Below are 19,674 nucleotides of genomic sequence, written 5' to 3'. Positions count from 1 at the left end.
GAAGACATAATGATGAATCTGGAGGTGAGTACGTATTTGTAAATAGAACCATACGTAGGAAGCTTGTTCATTCAGCAGTTTCTGAATGCCTGCTATGTGTTTCAGTGCTAGTTTGGGGATATGTAGTCCCTATCCTTGAAGAGCTTAGGATCTAGTGAAGATGGGAGATTTTTTGCCTTATGTTCTGTTACGTTTTTCTTTCAGGTAGGATGTGAGCCTGTTTTTGGAGTCTTAGTCTTTCATGATTCTTCAGATTATTCAGAGTAGTTTGGAGTTCATATCAAAAGAACTTTTAAGTTACTTGGGATGGAAGTTTTCCTGACCTGGAAATGTAAATTTACTCATAAAAGCTTGACATAACTACTTCAGTTCCTCTTTTAAGACAGATACATATTTTGTCATGCGGTAATACTGCTTCTTTACCCTTCTCTGCTCCGGTTAAATAGTCATTTATATCCTTTTCATCAAACTTTTAAAAAGACAGATCTTAGTTTATTATTAATTTTAAAATTTTAATCAGTCTTCTTAATGGTCTCCTTGAGGTGAGACCATGATCAGTCAGCCAACAACTTGGAGTGTAAGATTAATTAGGATAGCAACTCTTTGCATTACAGCATATACATGTACTTTGGTGGTTGTCATCTGGGGGCAGTTTTGCATCCCAGGGGACCTTTGGCAATATGTGGAGATATTTTTGGTTGTCACCATTGGGGATAGGAAACTGCTCCTGGCATCTAGTGGGTAGAGGCCAGGGATACTGCTAATGCTGTAATGCGTAAGACAGCCTCCCGCAACAAAAATGATCTGGTCCAAAATGTCAAAAGGGCTGAGGTCTGCTGTACATTAACATTTCAATACTTATGATGTAGTCAAACATGTTTACCTACATTATCTCATTTAAACTTTAGAAACCCCTAATGAGGTAAGTGATACCCTTCTTGCCCTGAAGGAACCTTTGCGTTGGTGATGGAATCAGGATATAAAGCTTGGACTTAACTCTATAGGAAATTTTTATTATGTAAGTATTCAGGACACAAGCCTTTTTTTTTGTTTTTAATTAAGGCTATCTTTGTCTTACTTGGTGTTTTTTTTCAGGGACAAATATTCCTGGCATTTGAAGTACATAATTTATTTTTAATATTACAGATCTAGAAATGGCCATTGCCTACTGGAATTTAGTGCTTAATGGAAGATTTAAATTCTTAGACTTATGGAATAAATTTTTGTTGGTAAGTTCATGTTTTCTGCGGTTTGGTGTTTTCTAAATTTTTGCTTTGTTTGAAGATAAATTAACATTTTAAAGGATGCTTAACTCATTTCAGAACATGTAATGGATGTAGAATGAGAAATTTGATTTCCAGAATTTTATTACATAGGTTGTTTTGCATTCTTGTACTCAGCATCTTCTGGACTGTTTTTTTGAAACTCTTTTTAGTGAATTGGATGCTTCTTGTTATTTTTTTTTTCTTAATAGGAACATCATAAACGATCAATACCAAAAGATACTTGGAATCTTCTTTTAGACTTCAGTACAATGATTGCAGATGACATGTCTAATTATGATGAAGAAGGTAATGAACATTTTGCTCTACCAATTCTTTAAAAATATCTTTAATCATAAACCCTGGAACTTCTTGTCTACTTCTGTTTTTCTTAGATTTCCCTCTTCTGAGCTTTTATTTGTGCTCTTCTGAATGTAGAAAATGCCTTCATCCTCTTTTACCAATCTGTATTATTTCCTTAAATACCAGCTCTGTATTCATGTCTTCCAGAAAGGCATGAGTAATTTTCATTCATGTTTTAGATTTTCAGTCTACTTTAGGAACTTATTCTTTTCTTAATGTACTTTTATAGTACTTGTATTTATTTTTTTATTGTCTGTTTTTGTCTGTGAACTTGATTGTAAACTCCTTGAGTTTTGGGACTTAGGCCACATGGAAATGGACTTTATTTTCCTACTGTAGTACTATTGGCATTCAGTAAATATTCACTGATTGAATACTTGTCTGCTGTTTCTTCATGTATATAGAAAGGTAACTCTACCATCCACTATCAGGATATTTTTGTTTTCTGGAACTGGTAGTAGTTTACATTGATTTCTTCACAGATACTTACCTAGTTCCCCTTGAGAATTAGCAAGATATATTTTGATATCTTTGAATAGACAGGTATTCTTTGAAAAAATCTTTAATAACCTTGGTCTCCTTAAAAGTGTTCTGGAACTATTTAACCTTACCACAGATAATGTTATTTCATCTTTGTTTTCATTGTCATGTATTGTTTTCTTTATAAGTATTGAGAAATGACTGATAATTGATGATTGTGCTTTCTGTTAGGCTTTATGCAAAAGTGGAGAACTTGCTGATTTGGAAGTTAGCATAGCAACATGTATAGAGGCATGCATATATGTAATTTAAGATCCTTTAGTAATTTATTATCATGAAATAGGTTAGTGTCTGATCCTTGCTTTTAATTTCTTTTGTAAGATTGTCCTAAAATGCAGAAAAAGGTTAATTTCAACCTAATATGCTTTCAGCACTGGCAATGTGTCATCATATCAAGGCCGGATTTGACCAGATTACTTCAGTGGCCTTCAGAAAACCATATATTACTAATTACCAGGAGAGTTATTTTTTATCATTCAGAAAATGATCAAGTGTTGTAATAATAGAACTATGAGAAAATGCAAGGAATAGGTAGAAACTCTAAAGAACTAGAAATTTGGAGGTCTTATCAGTGGGGATATTTATAATGATATATTTTAACAATTATAGGGAAGATATTAAAAAAAAAAAGGATTCTATTAAAATACTAGCCTTATTTCTGCTTTTGTTTCTTTCCTTTCTCACATATCCCCCCCACAGGAGCATGGCCTGTTCTTATTGATGACTTTGTGGAATTTGCACGCCCTCAAATTGCTGGGACAAAAAGTACAACAGTGTAGCACTGAAGGAACCTTCTAGAATGTACATAGTCTGTACAATAAAAACAACGGAAAATTGCACAGTCAATTTCTGCTGGCTGGACTGAACTGAAGATCAATCCTCACAATTCAGACTGAGGGTTGAGACAAAACTTTAAGGATACATCTTGGACCATATCATATTTCATTCTTCTAATGGTGGTTTGGGCTTGTCTTCTAGTCTGGGCCGCTCTAAACATTTATTATTCCAACATTGTGGATTTCATCTTATATCTGTGGACCATCCTAGTTTATTCTCCCATAAGTCTTAGAAGCTTTATGGTGATTATTTTGAAGTTTCCATTCTTGCATAAAGCACAATGCTGTCTTCATCAGAAAACAAGTTTGGCATAAGAATTAAACATATGAACATCACAGTTTATAAAAACTTCTTAAATATATGCTTTGGGCTAGTTGCAAAGACTATGCTGATAGCACTTCCAGTGAGAGTGATATATTTAAGTGTACCAGATCTGGAATGGTGTTTTGGTATGGGGGGATTTTTTTTTTTTCCTGGCAAATTACATGTATTGTTAATGTGAGTAGAGTATCTGATGAAAAAAAGTCAAAATAACCAACGTGAAAAATTTTTAGGATAACTTGGTGTGCCTACCCAAAATTTTATTGTGTTTTAGACCCTCGATTTCAAAAGGTTCCACAGAACTAGTCTGCACTTATCTTACCCATGTTTATATATAGTTGTCTTACAGGGGCTTTTATTTAGAAAAACATCTGCATAATGTTAGATTCTACTCCCGTCTACATTATGCACCTCATAATTGGATTTCATTATGATTTTGAAATGCTTATATGCCTGTTGAGTAAGTTAAACTATTTAATTTGTTTGAATGTTTTAGATTGCTACATAATACAATATTCTAAATTTAGGCATGAGGGTTTATTTTTGTTTTGTTTTTTTTTTTTTGTCAGCACACTATGGAACACAAATGAAATTCTCTTAATTTATAAGAAGATAGTAGGAATTAAATTTTGAAAATGGTTGTAATGAGCCATGAAGTTCAATTCTTATAGGTACTGCTCTTTCAGAAAAATAGTCCATTTTTGATGACTTCTTATTTTGTTGAAATTGTTTTAACTGCTAATCACTGTGGTTGCCAAATACTTGAGGAGCAAAGATTTTCAAGCAAGCATGCACTTGATGCAAAATACAAATCTGGCTTCTATTTTCATAAATTATTTAGTTTCTACTATGTTTTATTTCACTCAGCTCAGTTTTCACATCAAAGCAGACCTGTATCTTGTGTCTATTTTTTTTATTACAAGACCCGTGAACTGCTTTCATGCTGAAAATGCTCATTTCTCTGTTCACTTCTTGACACGTGAAGAAGGGTTTATTGCTTTTTTAAACATTTCTTCAAGGCCGGTTTAAAAAATGTAAAACTTCAGAGATTGGATGACTGGTTTTTAGCAGGAGTAGATTTTGCTTGGTGTATCCAGGCACTCTGTAAGGTCTAATGTTGAAATTATCAAAGGAATGTACTTCAGGAAAGCAGTACATTATAATGTAGATGCGGAAATGATTTAAAAAAACTTATATATTAAAGCTACTTTTTATTTACATGATTTTGAAATTGACTAGAAAGCTCTTCCCATAGATATTAACATTCTAATCATAACTTTAATTAAAAAATATGATTCTATCAAAAGAAAATTTTGAAAATTTCTATTCAGGTTACTGGAATTGGTTATTGAAAGAAAAAAGAAGAATCCTGCTGCTTTCAGTATTTCCTGATTTCATATTTGTAAATATTAAGAGGAACTTCAATTATGAAATATTTTAATAAGATATATATATATATATATGTACTATTTTGTTTCCTGTCTTAAAGATTTTGAGTTACGGTATTGTTTTTGGATTGATTAATTAATTCCAGTACGCTGTGTTTTGAAATGAGATCCGATTAGCTTTTTTCCCCCAATATAAATTGTTTTTCATAAAAGTCTGATATTGGTTCGTGGCCTAGTGCCTTGGGTTCTACAGACTTTTCCTTTTAAATGCAAGACCTTTTCAACAAAATAGTGTTTGTCATCAGTTTGGTACTAAACATTTATAATTACTGTGTAATTATAAACAAAACAATACATAAAGCTTTGAATATAATTATGTAGCATAAAAGTTAAGGTTGTTAACTCTATGATGGCATCTTAGAATTAAACAATACTATTACTAGGGCCTGAAAGAGAAGACTGATTTAATGTGGTGTGATTTTTCTGAGGATAAATGTCTGCTTACAGGGAATATTTTGTACTAAGAATGCTTACACATAATGGCCATGTGTGTGTGAGTGTGTGTGAAAGAGTGAGATTGACAGGTTGAAAGGGACACATATGCTCACACACACACACAACTTGAATTGCTTTAATTAATTAGTGTTTCAGTCTTTATTTTGGTTAACTCCCCATGCTGATTCTTTGTTTTAAACTGAACCACAGGTACAGTTTCCTTTTTGCCAAATGTCAAAACAGGTACACATTTTAAAATGTAATGCTTTTTAAATAGTAAAGTGTATAAAATTAGAAGTGCCCACATATAAAAATACTTGAGATCAAGGTTATCTTTAGTGACTATCATCTGCATATCTCTGTAAGTTCAATTGTGTTTCTTACATCCCTGTCATATTACCAACAGAGGCAATAAAAGCTTCAGTGAAATTGCCATGACTAAATCTTTTCACATATTATTTCAGTGTAATACTAAAGACTAAAATATACCGGAAAACTTTTCTAGAAAGGATAATTATTTATGGAAAGAGCATTGTAATGGCAAGTTTTTGGGAGAAAAGACATGCCAAGTCTTGTTTACTATATTTAAAATGTTTACAACTATACTGGGCTGCTTTATTTAATTAACAGTACTGTAGTTGTGTAATATGGCTTTGTAAGTATATGTTCTTCATTAGACTTTTAAAAAGTTTTAATGAGTGAAAGAGTTAATAAAATAACATGGGAAATCTTTTATATAATACCCTTACTGGGAAATTCTTATTTAAGCAAGGTATACTATTTTTTTTTTTCCTCAGAAAGATTTAAGTGAATGAAGTGTTCATCTATTTTTTATTTGATGATAATCAAGAGGTTTGAGTAGTTGTAGCCAGTTTAACGTGCACTTTGCTTAGATTTTTTAAAACATGTTACTATGAAGACTACGTATTGTAAACCTTCTGTAACTTTTACATATGAATGACAGAAGAAAGTTAAACCTGATGAAAGAATTTTGGAATAAAGGAAAGTGGTGCTGGGGAAATTTATTATAGTTCACAAAGTATGCCTTTGTAAACCTGAATCAACTTTTAGCAAGAATTAATTTATGGAGTTCTAAATGTTAAATTGTATATATTTAATAGAAAATACTTATTTGACACCTCAGCAGTTTTCTTTAAATGTTACTTTATACTTTTAACAACATGATTTATATTGCATACATAGATGTTTTGATAAGATTTTATCAAATTTGATAATGTAATGATAAAATGTTTTTAAAATGTGAACTATTTAACATTTATCTTAATAACTGAGGACACAATACCAGATTTGTGATTTCTACATAATGTGATAATTAGGGTTCAAATTATGGTTCATCATTTAATTGATTATAAACAAGTATATTTCTGAACTCTTTACTTGCCTCCATTTTTACAATCATATAGCAATAATTTCTATTTTTATTTTATAGAAATGTGGTGAAGTTCTGATACCTTTACCTTTGATTTCAAAAGGGGAAGTGGTTTACATTTTGCAGTTTTAAGTTTGAAAATTCCTAATAGTACAAATCCCCTTTTCCAGGTTTACCCTTACTCTTTGTTGCCATTTTGGTTGAATATTTGCTTGATTTGTATTTGATTCTGGAGGCGGATAGTTCTGTTTTTTTTTTTTTAAACTCATAATACAGTTACATAAATGGTTTTACCAGAGCATTCTTGCTATCTATTTTCTTTACTGCCTGTTGGGTACTTGGCATTTCTTGCTGACAAACTAATTTATTTGACAACTTTCCACTAGGCTCAGTGTTTTGTGTTAATGTGGCTTTTGACTTCTCTTTCTTTGGTCTTTTTTTTAATCTGCCATAAATAAGGAAATTATGATTTTAAAAAAGTGCACAGCTGTTGTAGTAGATGGAATTCCTAAAAAGTAATGTCTTTATGGAGTTTTAAAGACAGATATTTGGGGAATCATTTTATAATTATGTTTTAAAAATTGAGTTTCTAAAACTTTTTTAATCTAAGTATAACCAAGTTTTTCTTAAAAGTATTGCTTATTTATTTTCAGCTTATCTTTTGTGTTTGTGCTGTGCAGAAATCAATGTAGCTTGTAACTTAGAGCATTATTTTTCGAGAAACACCTTGAGGCTGCTATATTTCATGAGGTCAGAAGCTTTCTACTGTATCTCTTGTATGTTATTGGCATTTCACATGAGATTTGGTCTGGGGAAAAATGTTTGGTTAAAAAGGTGTTTTTCTTTTTTTAATACCTGGCTTAGAGGGAACATTTTTCAGTGGGCTAGGAAGAGATGGAGTCAGATTGAAATTAAAGCAGGCTTGATTATGGAAAGCAGCACTGCTTTGAAAAGAAGAATCCATCACATGAGGTTAAAGTGAAGAATAGTTTAGAACCAAAAATAGTAAAAACAAAGCTTGATTTAAAACAGTGAAAAAGTTTGGAAACATAGAGGCAACATGTGAATGGCTTAATGAGCAAAGCAAAGAAAAAAAAATGGATAATAGTCATTTTATATTTAGTATATATATTTAGGCACACATATAATTATTAAAATTTTATTTCAGGTTATGAAATATTTTAAGAAAACTCTGGATCTAATGGAAAACTTGGGCAATGCCAAATGAGATTTTTACAAAAAGGAGTACTGTAGGGCATAAGCTTAGTGGCTAAGGAGAAATGCTAAGGTAAGCTATAGACAGTGCTTTGTCATATAGTTACATTACACAGAGGTAAAAGAGCAATATTTGATCAGTAAGATTTGGAGATGTGTGTACATGAAATCTTTTGAAAATACTTATGTTTAGTTTCCAATTCTTAATCCTGAGAGTGTGTTGGTATTCATTGTACTGAAATTATATATAATGAAAGCCAGAGCTTTAAAATAGTCATTCATAAGACTGTTGTAATGGTACTCAATAGGAACAGCTTTATTGAGGTATAATTTACACACCATGAAATCCAACCATTGTAAGTGTACAATTCAGTAAATTTTAGTAAGTTCATTAAATTTTAGTAAATTCATAGAGTTCTGAAACCATCACAATCCAGTTTTGGAAAATTTCCATCATCCTTAGTAGAAGTTCCTCTCATGCTCCTTTGCATTAATTGCTGCTCTTACCCCAAGACCTAGGCAGTCACACTGATCTGTTCTATAAATTTCCTGTCCAGAAATTACAGGTGACTAGAATCATACAATCTGGTCTTTTGTTTCTGGCTTGTTTCCTTTGGCATAATGTTTTTGAGGTTCATCCATGTTATGGTATATACCTGTACTTAACTCTTTTGGTTTCTATGTAGTATTCCATTATATGGATATACTGCATTTTGTTTATTAATTCACCAATTGATGGACATTTGGATTGTTTACATTTTTGTTATGAATAATCTGTGAATATTCCCTGTATATGTCATTATGTGGACACATATTTTAATTTCTTTTAGGTAGATTCCTAGGAGTGTAATTGTTGGATTGTTTCAAAATTTTACGTTTCACTTTCTAAACTGCCAAACTTTTCCAAAGTGGCTGTACCATTTAAACATATTCCTAACACAATATGTAGGGTTGCAGTTTCTCTCAATCCTTGTGAGTAAGTTTATTATTATTATCGCCATCCTGGTCGCTTGCTTCAGTCGTGTCCGACAGGCAAGAACACTGGAGTGGGTTGACATTTCCTTCTCCAGTGCATGAAAGTGAAAAGTGCAAGTGAAGTCGCTCAGTCGTGTCCGACCCTTAGCGACCCCATGGACGGAAGCCTACCAGGCTCCTCCGTCCATGGGATTTTCTAGGCAAGAGTGCTGCATTGGCTTGCCATTGTCATCCTGGTAGATCTGTATTTCACATGTACAAGTTATATATATCTAGCTATCCTAATTCGCGTTTATGTTGGATGTGCAATTTAGTTGAGTATAAGGTGGCCTCAGGGATTGTTATAAAATTACTTGCTATGTACATATATTTGGTTGAAGGCAGTATTTTCTGCAAATCAGTGAGGGTAGTTACTGCACTCTTCCAATGGGGGTTCCAGTCCCTTGGTGAATTCGTGAGGAAATGAACTGTGTAGGTTAAGAGTGATACTGATGGCTGTTGCATTGTGCTATTTTGTGTACAGTGCTTGATGTAAGTTCCCAGTTAGCCTATGACTGGTGGTAATAACTTAAAATGTTGTATAAATAATTGCACAGACATGTCAGTCTTATTATTAATTTTCCCAGAGCTCTTTTGTTCTGGGAATGAATTTCTTAAGTTTGTAAAACTTGTTAAGTTTTCTTAAGTTTGTAAAACTTTAGATGATATTGTTTAGCTGCTTCTAGCCACTTTTGCTCTTAGAGTGGACATTGGAGTAGTGTTTATTTGTAATAGAAAATTTCAGGATATACAACCGTAGATTAGTATAATGAACCTACTTCAACACAATAAATTCATGTGGCTAATCTTGATTTATTTATATGCTACCCATCTTCCCAACCCTGATTTATTCTGAAGCAAGTCCCAGGTAGCAAATAATTTCATTTGTAAATATTTCAGTATGTATATCTGATAGATAAAGCTCTTAAAGATAACCAAAACACTGTTATCATGCTTAAATGTTAACAATTTCTTAGTAAGTCAGCATTTTAAATTGTCTCATAATTTATTTTTCCAGTTCAATGTATATCTATAAATTTCTTTTAACTGATCGGTCCCCGTACCTGCCTCTCTTCTGCTTGAAGTCCATTTGTTTGAAAATGCATTGGTTGCTTTATATTTTAAAATTTCTGTGCAATTTATGTTTAAGGTAACCTTTGATGTGCTTCATCAAAAAATATTATAACTTGAAAATATTTTGGAAGTTAATGAAGTGTGGTATAGAAAGCTATAATAATTATATCAATAGACATTCCCTTAACTTTAAAAATATAATGGGACTTGTATTCAGAATATATAAAGAACTCTTACAGTTAACAATAAAGATAACCCAATTTACAAATGAACAAAGTACTTGAATAGATCTTTCTCCAGAACATATATACAGATGAAAAAATATTCAACATCATTAGTCATTAGGGAAATGCAAAGCAAAACGACAGTGAGTTATCACTTCACACCCTCAAGGATTCCTTTAGTGAAAAGGACAAGTGTTGAAGAGCATGCGGATGAACTGAAACCTTCGTACATGGGTGGGAATGCGAACATGGTGAAGCAGCTGTGGAACAGTTTGGCTGTTCCTCAGAAAGTTAAACATAGAGTTAGCATATGACTCAGCAGTTCTACTCCTAGAAATAGAACTGAAAACATTCTCACATTCCAGCCCCTGGTAACCACTGTTTTACTTTGTGTGTCTTATGAGTTTGATTGTTTCAGGTAGTTTTAGGTGCTTCATAGGGCTTCCCTGGAGGCTCATCTGGTAAAGAATTCAGCTGCAATGCAGGAGACGTGGGCTCGATCCCTGGGTTGGGATTCACTCCAGTATTCTGGCCTGGAGAATACCACAGTCCATGGGGTTGTAAAGAGTCAGACATGACTGAGCAACTTTTACTTCACTTCATGTACTTCATATAAATGGAGTCTTTATTACAGTATTTATCTTTTTGTGGTTGGCTTATTTCACTTAGCATGATATCCTCAAGCATCATCCACATTGCAGCATGTGACAGGAATTCATTCTTTTTAAAGACTGAATAATATTCCATTGTAAGTATATATATCACATTTTACTTTTCCATTTATCTGTCAGTGGACATTTGACTGTTGTGCTACTGTGAACATAAGTGTGCAAATATCTTTTTGAGAGCCTCCTTTCAGTTCTTTTGGATAAATACCCAGAAGTCCTATAACTGGATCCTGTGGCATTTCTTGTTTACATTTTTTGAGGAACTTCTAATCTGTTTTCCACAGCAGTTGCACCATTTTAGTCTTACCAACAGTGCACAAGGGCTCCAGATTCTCCACACATCTTCATCAACACTTCCTGCCTCCTTCCTTTCCTCCTGTCTTCCTTTCCTTCCCCCTTTCTTGTATTTGTCATCCTAAAGAATTGAGATAATATCTCATTGTGGTTTTTAATTACATTTCTCTGGTTAGTGATATTGAGGATCTTTTCACATGCTTGTTGGCCATTTGTATATCATCTTTGAAAAAATGACTGTTTAAGTCTTTTGCCCATTTTTGAATTGGCTATTTTATTTTTTTGTTGTTGAGTTATCAGAGTTCTTTTGATATTCTAGATGTTAAACACTTGCTCAAATGTTACTAAGTTCAGTGTGTCTCTATTGGTTTTCTGTCTGGATGATCTTATCCATTGATGACAATGGGATATTGAAGTCCCCTACTTTTATTATACTGTTGTCTATTTCTCCCTTTCAATTTCTTCTTTTGTTTTGCTTTATATTAAAACAATTTGTGTGTGTGTGTGTGTAATCTTGGATTTTCAACATGAAAGATAATATCTGCAAATATAATTTTGGTTTTTTCCACTTTAGATGCTTTTCATTTTGTTCTCCATCTTAATTGCTGTGGCTAGGACTTCAGATACCTTGTAGAAGTGAGAGAGTGGGCATCTTTATCTTGTTCCTGATCTTAGAGGAAAAGCTTTGCATCTTTCACCATTGAAGTATAACGTTAGCAGTGGACTTTTCATATATGATCTTTAAATCTTTTATTATGCTGAGGTAGTTTCCTTCTATTCCTAGTTTGTTGATTTTTTTTTGTTGGTGGTGGGGTGACAGGAAAGGGTATTGAGTCTTATCAAATGTTTTTCTGCATCAGTATGGTCATGTGGTTTTTGTCCTTCACTCTGTTACTGTGGCATATCAGAATGATTGATTTTCATATGCTGAGCCATCTTTGCATTCCAGGAACAACTCCCACTTTGTCATGTTGTACAGTTCCTACTGGAACTCTCCACAGAAGGTAATCAGAGATGTTACACCTCTTCTCTTTAAGGCTCTTTGTTGTTGTTGGGTGTCTGGTGCAGCAGTATGGCCTTACCTAATACAACATGCACTGAATGTGAAGGTTTTCTAAGGGAAATAAGAAAACTTACTGAATTGGATTCTCAGATACTTTTTATTTCCAGATTCATTAACAGCTAAATCTGTAACTTGCTTAGAGGCTTGAGGAGAAGAAAGTTTAGCTTACTGGATCACAAATTTTATCTCCGTTTTTTAGTTTACTTATTTTTAAGGTAACCACCTAGTTCTACTTCTGGGGATTCTGCAGAGCTGGAGCTCCAAAAGAAAAGGAGCCACCCACGTGATCTAGATCTAGCAGAGAACAACAGTAGTTCAAAGTCCCTGAAGCATGTATGAACTTGGCAAGTTCGAGGAATGGAGGGTAAGGTAGTGAGGTGGCTGAGGAGCAGAGATAGGGCCATGAGATGAGAGGCAGGCAGGATTGCACATGATTCCACATGGCATATGATTTTGTGAGCTAGCACAAGGAGAGTGAATTTCTAAGTGCAACCTTTGGAGATTTTAAAACAGGAAAGAAGAAAACTTTTGAGTTTTGCTTTTAAAAGATGACTGGCTGCTATTTTGAGAATGATTCCCAGCGAGTTAGGAGTTTGCCGTCTGGACAAGAGGTGATGCTGGTTTGAACTAGTGCGACAATGGTAGAAGAGAGGTGGGCAAACTAAGGATATATTTTAAAGGTGGGGTCAAATAATTTAATGATGGATTGTGTGTTGGGAGGGAAGGAAAAACTCTTAATTGAAATGGTTGTATAGATGATGCTGTCATGTAGCATAATGGGTGATCACTGGATTAGAAATCTGGGAAAATCAAGTATTCTGTTGTTAGACATCAATGTTTCTTACTCAAACAAGTAAAAATAAGTAATGTCCCAAAGTATAGCCAGATACTTGAACATTTTTGGGCAGGACAGCCCTGCATTGGATCTCGGAGCTGTACATTTTACCCCAGGAAATGAAAAACTGCCTCTCTAGGGTGACAGTCTAAACTGCACACATATTTTTAAATGCTGGGTAGGGTAGTTCTGGGGGCTTCCCTGGTGGCTCAGCAGTAAAGAATCCGCCTATAATACAGGAGACACAGAAGACACCGGTTCAATCCCTGGCTCGGGAAGATACCCTGGAGAAGGTCAGCAGTCTCCTCCAGTATTCTTGCTTGGAGAAAATCCCATGGACAGAGGAGCCTGGCAGGCTGCAGTCCAAAGAGTGACACAGCTGAAGTGACTCAGCACACGTGACGTAGTTCTCCTTCAGGTTGTACCTCTAGTACACCATTGCAGGCGTAAGGGGTCTTTACATCTGTGTGTGTGTTCTCAGGCATGGACACTAAAAAGTACAACTTACGCCATCAGTTCAGTTCAGTTGCTCAGTCGTGTCCAACTCTTTGCGACCCCATGGATTGCAGCACACCAGGCCTCCCTGTCCATCACCAGCTCCTGGAGTTTGCTTAAACTCCTGTGCAGCGAGTCAGTGATGCCATCCAACCATCTCATCCTCTGTCATCCCCTTCTCTTCCTGCCTTCAGTCTTTCCCAGCATCAGGGTCTTTTCCAGTGAGTCAGCTCTTCACATGAAGTAGCCAAAGTGTTGCAGCTTCAGCTTCAGCATCAGTCCTTCCAATGAATATTCAGGACTGATTTTCTTCAGGATTCAAAGTATTATAAAAATAAAATACTTCTATATTTTAAAAATATAATAAAAATAAAATACTTTTTATAGTACTTTCAGTCCTAAAGGAAATCAGTCCTGAATATTCGTTGGAATTGGAAAGCATTATAAAATAGTTTTACAAAACTTAATTTCTTTAAAATAATTGTTTAAAGCAAAAGGTGTTTAGTTGGGTTTATAAATGTAAACTACATGACAGTAGTACAAAGGATTGGAAGAGTAAATGGAATTTTATTTTAAGATTCTTATAAATGAGGTGAGTTAATATGTAAAGACTGGTTCACTGCAAGGATGCTAATTAAGTTGCTTCAGTTGTGTCCAATTGTTTGTGACCCCTATGCACTGTAACCTGCCAGGCTCCTCTGTCCCATGAGATTCTCCAGGCAAGAATACCAGAGTGGGTTGCCATCTCCTCCTCCAGGGGATCTTCCCAACCCAGTGTAGGAACCCGAATCTCCTGTGGCTCTTGCATTGTAGGCAGATTCTTTACCACTGAGCAATGTAAGGATGTTTTGTAAATCCTAGGAATTGCCACTGAAAACAGGTATAACCATAAAGCTAGAAGGAGATTGAATGCTAAAAAAACAACCTGAATGAAGGCAGGAAAGAAATAAGCACAAGAGACAATAGAAAAGAGCAAGATGTGAAGTTTAAATACAAATATATTAATGATTATATTAATTAGAAGAGACTTTTGGAATAGACAAAAAGCAAGACCCAAGTAGATGCTTTATACAAGTCATGCATTAAATATAAAGACAGAAGGACTAAAAGTAAAATGATATATCATGTAAACAAGCATAAAGGAGTGTGGCTATGTTAATATAAAGTATAAAAGGACATTTCACTTTGATAAAAGATCAGTTCATCAAAATATAATCCTAAATGTGTATGCACCTAATAACAGACCTTCAAAATGTATGAAGCAAAAAAAATTACAGAAATGGGCAAATTCACAATTACACTTGGAGATTTTACTACTCATTCAGTAATTGATAGAACTGTCTAAAAGCCACACACACACACATACTGATTTGAAAATCACAGTTGATGTTTATAGAACATTCAGCAACTGTAGAATACAAATTCTGTAGTTCATACGTGCTACACATTCTATAGTGCAGTTGGTAGAATCTCAACTGGGAATATGTTGGACGTGTAGATCAGTTTAGGAAGAACTGAAATCTTGACAATACTCAGTTTTAAGAGTTTAGGTTCTTTTAAAAAAGTTTTATTTTTGGCAGTACTGGGATCTTTGTTGCTGCATGCGGGCTTTATCTAGTTGTGGTGAGAGGAGGCTACTCTCTAGTTGTGTGCAGGCTTCTCATTGTGGTGGCTTCTTTAGTTGCAGAGCATGGGCTCTAGGGCTCATGGACTCAATAGTTGTGGAGCGTGGGCTTAGCTGCCCCTTGGCCTGTGTTCTTCCTGGACTAGGGATTAAACCTGTGTCCCCTGGGTTGACAAGTGTACTCTTAACCACTGGACCACCAGGGAAGTCCTATTTCCATAGCTTGGCTATTGTGAATGATGCTGTGATTAACAAGGAAGTGCATTTATCATGTTAAAATCCTGTTTGTATTTCCTTTGGGTATATATATCCAGAGGTAGAATTGCTGGATCATGTGTTAGATCTATTTTTCTAAATTTTTTGAGGAACCTCCATACTGTTTTCCATAGTGGTTAGACCAGTCTACATCCTCACCAACAGTGAATGAGGGTTTTCTTTTTATCACACGCTCACTGGCATCTTTTTTATCTTGTATTCTTGATGATAGTTATTCTAAGGTGTGAGGTGATATCTCACTGTGGTTTTGATTTACATTTTCCCAATGATTAGTGGGATGTTATCTTTTCATGTGCTTGTTGACTGTTTTGAGTCCTTTCTGGAAAAATGTCTATTAATTCTGCCCATTTCTTAAATACATTTTGTTGCTAAGTTGTATGATTTCAGTATGTTTTGGATATTAACCCCTTAACTGATACATGGTTTGCAATTTTTTTCTCCCATTCTGTAAGTTGTCTTTTCATTTCCTTTCGTTCTTTTTGCTGTGCAGAAGCTTTTGGGTTAGATGTACTCCCACATATTGATTTTTGCTTTTATGGTTGTACTTCTGGTGTCATGTCCAAAAAATTGCTGCCAAGACTAATATTGATGAACATTTTCCCTGTGTTTTCTTCTAGGAGTTTTATGGTATCAGGTCTGATGTTTATAAGTCTTTTGATCCATTTTCAATTGTTGTTATTTTGGCCACACAGCAGGCAGGATGTTAGTTCCCCAACCAGGGATCAAACCTGTGCCCCCTGCAGTGGAAGTGGAATCATAACCCTGGACTGCAGGGAAGTCCCTCAAGTTTATTTTTTTTGGGTGATGTGAGAGAGGGGACCAGTTTCATTTCTCTGAATGTGTTTCTCTAGTTTCCCCAGCACCATGTGTTGAAAAGACTGTCCTTTCCACATTTGGTGTGCTTAGCTGCCTTGTGTATGCTAGGATTTAGTTCTGGGCACTCTATTCTGTTCTGCTCTAGCAAGTACAGTAATTCCATCACTGTATTGAATAGAAGTGGTGAGAATGGGCATCCTTGTCTTTTTCCTGATCTTGGGGTAGACACTTGGAATTTTTCTTCACCGGGTATAATGTTAGCTGTGGGTTTGTCATATATAGCCTTCATTAAGTTCCTTCTATACCCAATCTGTTAAAGGTTCCCCCAGCCCCAGCATCAGGATTATGGATCTTGTCTTTCATTATCCATATCTGGTTTTACTATCAAGGTATGCTGGCTTTGTAGAATAAGTTTGAAAGTGTTCCCCTTTCCTTGATATTTTGAAATTTTGAGAATGATGGGTGTTAAATCTTCTTTACATGTCTGGTAGAAATCTCTAGAAGCCATCTGGTCCTGGAGTTTTCTGTGTTGGGAGATTCTGATTACTGATCCAATTTACTTACTTTTGGTCTATTCAGATTTTCTGTTTCTTTCTGCTTCAGTCTTTGTAGGTTTTGTGTTTCTAGAATTATATCTATCTTGTCTAGGTTATGTAACTTTTGGCATATAATTTTTCAAGTAGTCTTATGATCCTATGTATTTCTCTAGTATCAGATGTCACATATCCTTTTCATTTCTAACTTCATTTAGTTAAGTCTTTTTCTAAGTGTAGCTAAAGACTTGTTAATTTTCTTTATATCTTTTCAGAAAAGCAGCCTGTAGTTTGGTTGATTCTGTTCTTTTTCTGGTCTCTGTTTCATTTACTTTCACTCTAATCTTTATATTTTTCTTCTCAATTTGGGCTTGATTTGTTCTTTTTCTAATATCTTTAGGTTATTTGAGATAGTTCTGATTTCTTAATATGTACTTAATACTTGATAGGTTGTATTTCCATTTTCATTGTTTTGAGATCATTTTATTTGGCTGTGCCACGTGGCTTTTGGATATTAGTTTCCCAACCAGGGATTGAACCTGCACACTCATCTGTGAAAGCATAGAGTCCTAACCACTGGACCACCGGGGAATTCCCAAAGATAATTTTTAATTTCCCTTTTGATTTCTTCTTTGACCCATTGTGCTGTTTAGTGTCCACATATTTGTAGATATTTTGGCTGATTTCTAGTTTCATACCATTTTGGTCAGAAAAGATAGCTGGTATGATTTCAGTTTTCTTAAATTTGGTAAAATTTGTGTTCTTGTTTTATGGTCTATCCTGGATAGTGTTCCGTGTGCACCTGAAAGAATGTGTATTCTGCTGCTGTTGCATAGAGTGTTATGTATATGACTGTTAAGTCCATTTATCCTAATTCCAACATTTTCTTACTGTTTTTCTGTCTGGAAAATTTATTCATTGCTGATGGCAGGATACTGATCTTTCCTACTATTATTATACTGTTGTGTACTCCCTTAAGGTGTTAATTCAGTTCAGTTCAGTCGCTCAGTCATGTCCGACTGTTTGCGACCCCATGAATCGCAGCACGCCAGGCCTCCCTGTCCATCACCAACTCCCTGAGTTTACTCAACTCATGCCCGTCAAGTCAGTGATGCCATCCAGACATCTCATCCTCTGTCGTCCCCTTCTCCTCCTGCCCCAATCCCTCCCAGCATCAGGGTCTTTTCCAGTGAGTCAACTCTTGGCATGAGGTGGCCAAAGTACTGGAGTTTCAGCTTCAGCATCAGTCCTTCCAATGAACACCCAGGACTGATCTCCTTTAGGATGGACTGGTTGGATCTCCTTGCAGTCCAAGGGACCCTCAACAGTCTTCTCCAACACCATAGTTCAAAAGCATCAATTTTTCGGCACTCAGCTTTCCTCACAGTCCAACTCTCTCACTTCCATACATGACCACTGGAAAAACCATAGCCTTGCCCAGACAGACCTTTGTTGGCAAAGTAATGTCTCTGCTTTTTAATATGCTGTCTAGGTTGGTCATAACTTTCCTTCCAAGGAGCAAGCATCTTTTAATTTCATGGCTGCAGTCACCATCTGCAGTGATTTTGGAGCCCCCAAAAATAAAGTCTGACACTGTTTCCACTGTCTCCCCATCTATTTCCCATGAAGTGACGGGACCAGATGCCATGATCTTAGGTTTTCTGAATGTTGAGCTTTAAGCCAACTTTTTCACTCTTCTGTTTCACTTTCATCAAAAGGCTTTTTAGTTCCTCTTCACTTTTTGCCATAAGGGTGGTGTCATCTGCATATCTGAGGTTATTGCTATTTCTCCTGGCGTTAGTATTTGCTTAAAATGTTTGGTTACTTGGGTGTTGGGAGCACATATATTAATGATTGCTCTAACTTCTTGATGTATGGACTCTTTTTTATCATTATAGAATAACCTTTGACTTTCATTACCAGTTTTGGCTTGAAGTCTCTTTTGTTTGATACAAGTATGGCTTCACCATCTTTTGGTTTCCATTTGCTTGGAATGTCATTTTCCATTCTTTTACCTTGAGCCTGTGTGTGTCTTTAGAGCTGAAATAAGTCTCCTGTAAACAGCATATAGTTGTCTTTTTTTTTTTTAAAGCCGTCCAATCTGTGCCTCTTGATTGATAAGTTCCACCCATTTACATTTAGGGAGATTATTGATATGTAAAGATTTACCACTGCCATTTTTTTTTTTTTTTTTGCCTTCTGGTTATTTTGTCTCTTCATTGTTTTCTTTTCACTTTTGTAAGTTGGTGATTTTCCATGGTGATTTGTTCACTCTCTTTTATGTATGTGTGTCTGCTGTAGCTTTTTGTAGTTACCATGAGATTTACATAAAATATCTCATAGAAATAGTAGTCCTTTTTTTTTGCTGATAGCAATTTATTTCCATTTGTCTAAATATGTTTCATCCTTTACTCTTCCCCTTTTATATTTTTGATTTCTCAAATTATCTTTTTTTATGCTGTGACTTTGTTACTAAGTTTTAGTAGCTATAGTAATTTTTAATGTCCTCCTTTTAACATTTGTAATTGTTTAATATACTATTAAATTTTAGTTTTTCAATTCTATCACCTTAATCACTTGTATGTAGTTTTTTGCCTTTTAATTTCATCTTGAAGAGCTCTGATCAACGTTTCTTTTAAGGCAGGTATAGTGGTGGTAAACTCCTTGAGGTTTTATTTGTCTGGGAAAGCTATTATTTCTCCTTCCTATCTGAAGGATAACTTTGCTGGATATGGTGTTTTTTTAAAATTGGAGTATAGTTGATTTGCAGTGTTGTTAGGTTCTTCTCTACAGCAGAGGGAATCAGTTATACATATACATATATCTGACCTTTTTTAAAAAAAAGATTAGACTGCGCTGGGTCTTGTTGCATCACGCGGCATCTTTTGTTATGGTGCATGGATGCTAGTTATGGTGTGGGCTCCAGAATTTAAGGGCTCAGAATTTC

At 35.0% G+C, this 19,674-nt stretch overlaps 1 protein-coding gene across 2 annotated transcripts in view; it reads left to right on the top strand.

Moving 5' to 3' along the window:
- Window positions 1-5,639, top strand: part of DCUN1D1 (defective in cullin neddylation 1 domain containing 1) — a 30,189-nt gene extending 24,550 nt beyond the window's left edge. For both annotated transcript variants that reach the window (XM_061166657.1, XM_061166658.1), the window contains exons 5-7: window positions 1,147-1,229; window positions 1,475-1,571; window positions 2,865-5,639. In XM_061166657.1, the coding sequence (XP_061022640.1) occupies window positions 1,147-1,229; window positions 1,475-1,571; window positions 2,865-2,944 (260 nt within the window). In that variant the 3' untranslated portion in view covers window positions 2,945-5,639. The remainder of the gene's footprint in view (window positions 1-1,146; window positions 1,230-1,474; window positions 1,572-2,864) is intronic.
- The last annotated feature ends 14,035 nt before the right edge of the window (window positions 5,640-19,674 follow it).

This window comes from Dama dama, chromosome 19, assembly GCF_033118175.1.
Source record: "Dama dama isolate Ldn47 chromosome 19, ASM3311817v1, whole genome shotgun sequence".
Taxonomy (NCBI): Eukaryota; Metazoa; Chordata; class Mammalia; order Artiodactyla; family Cervidae; genus Dama; species Dama dama.
The sequence above is the reverse complement of the archived record's forward strand: the minus strand, read 5'-3'. Positions and strand labels throughout refer to the sequence as shown.